General features: G+C 39.1%; 1 protein-coding gene across 4 annotated transcripts in view; it reads left to right on the top strand.

The window, feature by feature from the left end:
• Positions 1 to 6,846: 6,846 nt before the first annotated feature.
• Positions 6,847 to 9,541, top strand: part of zgc:56585 (15-hydroxyprostaglandin dehydrogenase [NAD(+)]) — a 6,456-nt gene continuing 3,761 nt past the window's right edge. Inside the window, exons 1-6 of one of the 4 annotated variants that reach the window (XM_027273865.1) lie at positions 6,847 to 6,983; positions 7,156 to 7,379; positions 7,514 to 7,637; positions 8,279 to 8,385; positions 8,641 to 8,737; positions 8,953 to 9,028. In XM_027273865.1, the coding sequence (XP_027129666.1) occupies positions 7,287 to 7,379; positions 7,514 to 7,637; positions 8,279 to 8,385; positions 8,641 to 8,737; positions 8,953 to 9,028 (497 nt within the window). In that variant the 5' untranslated portion in view covers positions 6,847 to 6,983; positions 7,156 to 7,286. The remainder of the gene's footprint in view (positions 6,984 to 7,155; positions 7,380 to 7,513; positions 7,638 to 8,278; positions 8,386 to 8,640; positions 8,738 to 8,952; positions 9,029 to 9,541) is intronic. The other 3 variants (XM_027273864.1, XM_027273863.1, XM_027273862.1) reach the window with 3 other exon arrangements.

Consider the following 9,541-nt stretch of genomic DNA (forward strand, 5'->3'; position numbering starts at 1 on the left):
CTACATGTATGAACAGCAACCATCAGCCACAGCTGCTAGTGTCAGATGAAACCAGCATTCTTCTTATTAAAACATTTTTTTATTCATTGTTTCTTTACCAGGAAGAGAACTATATATATTTATTCATCAGACTCTTCAATCGTTTACTGTGTTGGAATGTCATTGTAACATTTGACAGCTTCTTCAGCTTCTTTAATTCAAGTGAAAACCTGTCTGCACATGCACAGTAAATTCTTACTTTCTTGCTTGACAGGTACTGATTGGAGGACTGGCTACTAGAAGAGATAGTACGGCCTCAGGGTGGCTTTTCGCAATTGTTTGATGTGCATTTGGTATGGTTCAAACTGAACCCTTTTCCCCATGTTTTAAGTGACTAATGGGGACATTGATTTTTGATTTTTTGGATCCAGTATTGAGTGAGAGGGTTGTAGCTACAAGTGAAACTGGCTGTAATAGCAATTCCCCTCCTTCTCCCCCTAGAAAGGAGAGTGCAAGGTGAGGCGGTTGCGATCAGCCACTACAGTGCCAGATGCCAATAATCCTACAAACAGGTCCTTTAACACTGTAACACTAGTTTTGAAAAGCCAACCACGTCTGAAATGTCTTTCTTGAATGGCAACACTTGAAGGTGGTGTGAAAAACTCACTGCGGGTTAGAGAGGCATGACACATGATGAGTCCTGCAAATCAATCAAGTCCCCCCTCAAATTATTCACAGTGTTAAACTTGTTTGCACACTTGAAAAGTGATATAAATATCTGTGTAAAGAACGCCATTTCATACCTTCACACGCCAGTTTTCAGAAAGATGCAAAAAAAAAATTGTCCGGCCTATAAAAAATAATCATCATGTGTGACTTGATGTCTCCTGACAAACAGCACAGAAGCTTCTTTGCAGCTGGAGTTTATGAACACAGCCTGCAGGATTCCTCAAGTGCTTATGACTAAAGCCTGAAATATGTGGTCAGTCAGTACTGATCATGGTACTGAAGTAGTTTCTCACTACATGTTGTAAATGGTTGCATTATCATGAAGGGTGCAGCACTGGTTGCTATTCCTCTGTGTTTGAATGATGGGTGTGTCGTGGGGTGTAGAGGAGAAAATAGTATACCAAGAAGCAGTTTAACATTACCACATGAACTCATACCTGTGATGGGTGGTCCTGACTCACGAGTCCAATAAGAAATAAGCAACTGATTTTATTGTCCTTTGACTATAAATATGACATGGAGAGTGGCCTAAACTTGTGATCAAATGTTCCCTATAGTCACAATAAATGAAGAATTTGTTTAGAAATGAGTCACCTACAGATCACCAAAGTACATTACAAACCTCTATGCAACCTGCAGCAGCACTAAACCCCCCAAATCCCAAATGGAACCAAAATCCTCTAACTGAATGGGGTGTGGTAGACAAGACTAGACCAGGCCAGTCTGGCTGTTTAATCACATGACCATCAGTCATCCAGGTGAGAAAAGCAAATTAAGCCAAATGTCAGAAATACTGCCTGAATGTAACGAAAAAGAAAGTTCGGCCGTAGAAATCAGTGGCAGATAAAAGCGTTCAGCTTTTGTGAGATTTAGCACATTTATGCACATTTATGGCACATACTGAAAGTTTCACACCCAACTGGGTGTAGTCATAAAAGTGTAATCACACCTAACAGTGGCACTTTGGTGTCCAGGGAGTACATTCCTACATCCGCACAACAGTTAAATCAATGGAGGGTCAGCCAAAACAAGATTTTCTGGTGGTGTTAAGTTACTCTTAAATAGTACAAGGAGACACAACCTAGTAACAGATACACAATAACAACAATCTTGTCCTGCACCTTAGTTTCTTGTTGAATGAGTGACCAGTCAAACATTTGTCAGAGAAAATTGCACTGCTAACATCAGTTTGCAGGCCACATAGATAATTAGCTGCTCAGCTGCAGGGTGTAAGACAGCCTGTATATATACCTGCAAATGTCACTTTGGTCTGTTGACATGATTTGATGTACCTAGTAGGCCCGTTTGGTGGCTAGAGCTGTGTATCATCAGCATTGCAATTGGCCAAGAAAAAATGTGAGCTAATAATTGGATTAAGGTAGGTGGTGTCTACTGGGAGAGAAGGGGACCATGCACAGATCCTTGAGGTACCCCAGTGGACAGGAAATTACCCTTGAACACTTTTGCTGGCCATGCCACAGAACACCATGTGAAGTAGAATTCAGACCAAGCGCTGTATTTAAGACGCCTAGCTCAGAAAGGCTGGACAGAAAGATTTAGAGAAGTACTGCACAGATTGGCATCTCTTGAATATTTTAGTAATTTAGGACCAGATAAGAGACAGTGACCACCAATATTTTGCACAATGAAGAGGGGCCTGCCTAAAAAATTGGGAAGACTATTGTGGATGAGTTTAAAATATGGTTTTAAATATGGTTTATTTATGGTTTTGGTATGGTTTATAATCCAGGTTTTAACAATGATGTGTTCAAAATGTGTTGTCATGGAGTGGTGTTTGTGTGTTTTTGGTCACATGAACAACAAGCCATGACACATCAGTGTCAGAGCAGTAGTAACAATACCTTCTAATCCGTCTGTTCTGCATCCTTCTCTTTATGTCTCTGTCTGTTTTGTCCCTGCCAGGCTACTGTTTGGCCCTGTTCATAACAACATCACAACATACAATAACACAACATACAGCTTACTAGACATATACACACTCTTCTCTCTCTCTCTCTCTGCATTCAGCAGAATGCAGAGGAGGATGAAATATATATATATATATATACACACATACATAAATATTATCAATCATTTTCAGGTTTATCAAGGACTTTATTTGATCTGTTCTATAAGTTTCTACTGTACATTTAATGTAATGTTAAGGATGTAAGACTGTATGCGTAATATCTAATGTGATGCAGTAACTTCCTGGAGTCATGTTGTCACTGTGAGGTTGCCAGGTAAGCAGCAGGGACTCCACAAAGTCACTGCGCCTTGGCCAAGAAAGAGTCCAGATTTCAAGCTTCCTGTTAAACCGCAATATGTAATTTTTACACTGCAATACATGTTAATTAGTGAGCTTAAGAGGTGCTATTAGGCATATTTTTTTTGTATCTACAGACAGTGTCAGATAAGCTGTTTCCGGTCTTTAAGCTAAACATACTGTAACTCATACTGTTTGTGGGTTGTAGCTTCAAACACAGTCACACTGACTGTAACTCAGACAGTAACTCAGAGTGTGTCTATAGCAAACTGTAAGGCATTCTTACTTAACCTACTTTGGATAGACAGCATTTCCTGTTTTGGGAACAATATGTGGAACTCATCACTCTTCAAATGTTACATTGCAGGCCCATGGCGATGCAATTGGGAGCAGGGACTATTTATTTTGAAAGCGCTCTTTTGTTGATGGTTTTAAAGCCCACGGGAGGCTCCGACTTCTGAGCTTTGAGAATCAGCTACCCAACAAACGTGGCATTTATAAGCTGTGTGACAAATACTCAAGTTGTGACAAGTATGCTGTGAATGTGGTTGTTTATTGTGTTAATATTAAAATGTGTGTGTTCCGTATTATAGATCTCTTATTCTAGGATGACACACAGGCAATCATAGACTTACATTTGACCTCTGTTATGACCTATATTTAAACAGACATGTATGCACTGTGTGTGTGAATCAATAGCACAATAATGGTTTTGGCCTGATGACAGACTACATGTTGTCTATTGTGCATCTGTCACTGGACTTGTAGTCTTATGTGTGGTTCATATCACCACACACAAGCACATCTGAATGTAGGAGCAGTGAGGTGTATCTCCAAACACTGTGCTCTGTCTAAGAGGTTCACACACCCATAGACCACATAATCTCTATAGACACACCAAAGACTTTGCATTTCTAGTCACAGGTATAGACATGTCGGCATACACACACACGCACAGACTCCCCCTCCCCCCTGACTGCCCACTGTGGCCCCTCACTGTAAACAGGCTGATATTTTGTTCAATGGCGACGTCCTATTCTTTGCGGCCGATGACACTGGTGACATGTAAAGCTCTCTGGCATTGTCCAGCTCTCTGGAGCTCTTTAGCAGTGTAATCACCAGTGAAATGGCAATGGGCCACTGGGATGAAAACACAAGTCAGCAGCTGGTCAGCAAATCACAGTTGAAAGCAGTTAAATGGTGGATTTGCACTGTAAGCAAGACAAGCTCGGGGGGCCTTTGTGGACCCACTTTGTGAGTGCACAGTTGGAAGGACAGACTTTTTTTCTAATCATTTATATGAGTTAGATTCATAAAGCCTCTGAATGATACATGTTATGCCTTTTTACTTTATGTCTCATCAACTGAGTGGAGGAACTGGATTTCACCTGAAACACTATATCTAATCTAATTGATCTCAGACAGACACTTTGTCAGACCTCCACACTGTTTTAGAGCTGGTTTAAGGTGAATCTAAACTGTTAGACGTGTAAAAGGCTCATCATAAGAAGTACTTTTCTAGTATATTTCAATTCAAACGATTTGACACGAGCAAAATAATGCATTTTAAAGATGTGAGGTGCAGTTCATATTTCCTACTTTTATGCTGAAATTGGTCAGAACATATTCTGTCATTGGGCTCTTAGTCTGCTTTGCTATAATAAATATAAATATAAATAACAATATTTTATATACACTGTATATTTTTTGTTTTATTTAGTCTCTTTTAGCTATTCTACATAATTTGGCCTTCTTATCTTATGTTGTGGCAAAAGTATAAAGGGTTTAGGTAAAACAATAAATGGTACATACAATATATATGATATTATTGATATATATATATTAAAGACAAGGGTACTGGTCCATACAGACTTTTCATATATCGTGATAATGACAATACATATGTTTATTCATACTTTGGTGAGACGTTTCAACAATTTAATAAAATAAAAATTGATAATCTAAAAATTCAGTGGTTTGTTGACATCCCTTGCTGTTCATTAATGGCTGCCAATAGCTTACCTACGCCATAATGACACACATGACAAATCACTGGATACAACATAAAGACAGCAGAATCACAAGAGTGGTCAAAGCATGTCCTTCAAAAAGGAAAAAACGGAACTAATCATCAGAAAATGGTACATGATTAAACACAATTAATAAGTATTTCTGTGTCCATGTGTTTAAACCTTCTGTATCTGAACTATGATGTAATGCACTGAAACAGGCAATATATCACCATGTGGCAACTCGACACGCCATCTAGTGGCTCTTTAGGGCACAGAGATCTGTACACATCTCCACTGCAGAATAAGATAAATATTGTAGTCATTTATTTGTATTCAGAGCGTCTTTTGATGAATGCAACAGCAGTATAAGAACAATCCACTAATCTCCTAGATACCAAAAGTACCCATTGCAGTGGTAAAACGTGTTAGGCATGAATATAACTTCTAACATATAACAACCTTTTACAGCTTTATAACCATCCATCAAGAAGAAGAAGAAGAACTCATCAGAAATGAAGAACATTTGACTAAAAAAGTGAAGCCCTTCATCATCAGTCAGATCGTGTCACATTTACAACATGTCCTGTCATCCTATCCTAACATCATTCAGTGTCAAGGCCACAGTCATTCATTGATTTATTTTGGGCGAGCCTGTTAGCTGCAACAAAGTGGTTCTTGTTACTTCAAACAGAAGTCATATTAATTTACAGACCTGCATCACAGCCTGTTAACCGCTGACTTTGAACAGGCTGGACAAAAATAGTGTTGGCTATTCTGTTGCTTCCGCTGTAGAAGTTTTAGGCACATTTCTTGTGGTTGTGACAGAACTCTCCAACCAGAACCTTACATAGTATTTTCTTCTATGAACTGAACAGTTACAGCAGCATGTAATCTTGCCATGTGTGCTTATCAAAACCCTTTGAGTACCAGGCATCCTTAAAACACTCTGTGTGTACTGTGAATATACTTTAATTGTGTCCAGAAAGAGATTGAGGGAAGACATATAAACACAATTCAATAGATCAGACAAATATTTATGCTTATTTATGAAAATTGCACCTACCCACCTGCTCATCCATCCATCCATGACCTGTAACCACTTATTCTCATCAGGGTCACGTGCGGGCTGGAACTTATCCCAGCTGACTTTGGGTGAGAAGCGAGGTACACCCAGGAAGTTACCAACTTATCGCAGGGCACATAGAGACAAACAACTATTCTCACTCACATTCACGCCAACGGCCAATTTGGAGTAACCAGTTAACCTATTAAGAGGATGTTTTTGGACTGCCGGCCTCGAGAGAACACCCACTCATAGTACATTTTAAACTAAAAGGAGGGCACCTAACAGGTCTTTTGATCCAGTGTGAAACACCAGTATATTGTCAGTTTCTAGTGAGAGTAGGCTTGGCTATCAGGATGGGCTGTGCCAAAAACCTAAGACCAGTTGACAGTGCTGCTGGTCAAACCCACTGCCTTGAAAACAGAAACCATTTTGTAATATAAACACACACACACACACACACACACATACAGGTTACTGTTTAAAAAGTGAGACATTAGTTGTGAGTGGGGGAAGAAAAAAAAACAAAATCAGGTGGACCTGAGAGGAGTAATTGTCCTGTTGATGACGAGATACTTCGATGAATGACTCACACAGCGCTATACCTCCATCTAGTGGCCGCATGTGCAAATGTGCAAGCTACCTCGTGTTAGTGCTGAGAAAACTTTCTGTTCTCGTTACAGTCATTCCGAAGTCCGTTAGAAATGTGGCAGTTTTATACAACCTTTATAAACCAAGACCCGATCCACCAATAAGATTGCACATATGCCGAATCTCACTGACGCGGAACATTATTTGTCACTTACAGCATACACCTACATGTGAAGTCAAGGAACATGTAGAAGGTTGCATTAGGTTTTTGAGTGCAAATGTGTCATGTCGTGCTTGGCTATCCGTGAACTCACTCTAATCACCCGGATGAAAAAGGATTGAGGTATGTTTACGCAAATACCTCCAAAAAGAGTAGAGCAGATTTGTTTCAAATTTAATAATGCTATTGTTATATTATTTATTTCATGAAAACATTTCATGAATATTATTCCACTTGGTTCTTCCCCCTTAAAAATGTAAATAATTGTTTCCATTTCCTTGAACATTTAAACCAGACAAAGGAAATGACTGGGTATGTCTTCCCTCCTGGTGGGCGGTGTTTAAGTGTCCATTAAAAACCACAGTCCGTTCTCTCGAGTCATTTTATGCAAGTATCCAGCTGACAGCCTCTGACTGAACTGCAGAAATGGCATTGAATGGCAAAATCGCGGTGGTGACTGGAGCAGCGATTGGAATAGGGAAAGCAATGACGGAGAAGCTCCTCCAAAACGGTGCAAAGGTAAAGTTTTCTCTCAGTTTCAGAGCAAATCCCTGTTGTGTCATGCGGATACCAGTACAGATTGTGCATTCTTGCACCAGACAAGCAGACAGTGACAGAGCATGTAGTATATCTGATGTTCTTCTCCTGTGCAGGTAACCCTCATAGATGTTAATGAAACGGCAGGAAAGAATTTAATGGAAACCCTCCAGAAAGAGTACGGACAGGATAAGACTCTGTTCATGAAGTGTGATGTTGAATCAGAGGAGCAGATCAAAGGTAACACACAAACACACACTTGAAAAACAAAGCACAGAAGTGGGGGAGGTGCTGAAAAGTGGAAAACAGCTGGATTATTAGATAAGATAAACAAGTCCAAAAATGGATGAAACTAATCAGAAGGGCGCATCATTTTGTTCCAGTAAACAGATGTTTGCCAGATACCAGGAAGCGCACAGACTTGTTTATAATTAGACTTAAGACGATCAAATGGCAGTTATTCCTTGGTTGGGCAGAGAACCACACCTTAGATCTGTTGTTTAAGACTTTGTGTTCGTCTAGTTTAGTTGTTTAATTAAGAGTCTGTTGTTTTATTTTTGCTGTCCTGAATCTAATTATTTTGTGTGTGAAAGTATAAAATAAAATGTAAAAACATTTGTTTTGGTTTGACCATTCACTGAATTGAAAGTTATTAAGAAGTTAATTGTAATTTCAGGTCAGTAAGTGACTAAGGATTATTTTCATTATAAATAAAGCTAAACTTATATTCTCTATGTATTAAATATATTAAAGTCTGAAGTATGCAAAGAATGTTGCCACTTTTAAAACGATTTTGCAACTGTGTGAGCAGGCCATAAACCTTTTTAAAAGAAGGATGTGAACTTGGTTAACTACTAACTGTTTTTTTTTCTTCTCTCGAGATGCCTTTCATAAAACCATTGAAACATTTGGAGGAATAGACATCCTGTGCAACAATGCCGGCATCTTGGATGAGAGTCAGTGGGAGAAAACTGTCTCCATAAACCTTGTAAGAAGTAGAAAGATCAACAAGCTGCATCTGGTTGGGATTATACCCATCAATTGTACTCAGCTGCACCGTTTCAACACAAGGGAAATTGCACCACAGCATGTTTTCATGTTACAGGAACTCTTTTGGGTGGAGAAATTATTTGATTTCCTTTGTTTCATTTTATGACATCTGGGACACAAAGGACAGTCTGCAGCCAAAGTTTTCACGGACAGGAAAAGAGATTTCTGGTGTCAACTATATTCTGTGTTGTAGGTGGGTGTTATCAGGGTGGCATACCTGGCTCTGGAACAAATGAGCAAGTTGAGCGGAGGTCGGGGAGGAGTCATCATTAATACGGCATCCTTGGCAGGTGAAGCCCACAATGTACTGCATATGTGTTCGCCACAAAAGACAACTGCATTCTTTGCATTCCTTAAGAAAAATAAATATATTTTTTTAGTGGATATTACATCCATGCCCTCACATTTTTCTGTTGCATGAAAATAAGACGACTTACACAGGAAATTTATGCACAACTAATTTTTTTAACCCGGTATTGCCCGATATAACCTACGTCCCCCACAGGTCTTGGCCCTCTACCAAGCTGTCCTGTCTATACAGCTACGAAGCACGGAGTGATCGGCTTCACCGAGCCATGGGGGTAAGGTTTTTACAAAATCAAGGGCCCTTCTTCCCAGTGTTTTCTTGTTGGCACTTTGTCTCGTTACGTTTCTCCTTGACATGTTCTGGATAACGAGTATCAACAGTATCTAATGTTAAGTAAAAAATTCAAGTGCTAAAAAATGTTTAAAAAAATTTATATTATATATATATATATATATATAGATTATATATATATATATATTATATATATATATATATATCTATATATATATTTGTACAGCATGTTTTTAAGATGAAGGAATAGCAAGTTTGCCAGGTATGTGTAGCAGGTTCCGTGAGCAAATATTTTAAAGTGCAGATGTTTGTTAAATTAGCGGTAAAAGGTGTAACGTGTAATGTAACACATAGAGCTAGTAAAATGTGATGATGGCTTTAGGTATGACCAGCCACCTGGAGCCACTGACTTATTCAATTGTTCGAGTAACAGTTTATGGCACAACACAGTACAACAGATACCGGCGTTTGATTCCGTTTTCAGTGAAAAAATCTA

Source organism: Larimichthys crocea, chromosome XXII, assembly GCF_000972845.2.
Source record: "Larimichthys crocea isolate SSNF chromosome XXII, L_crocea_2.0, whole genome shotgun sequence".
Taxonomy (NCBI): domain Eukaryota; kingdom Metazoa; phylum Chordata; class Actinopteri; family Sciaenidae; genus Larimichthys; species Larimichthys crocea.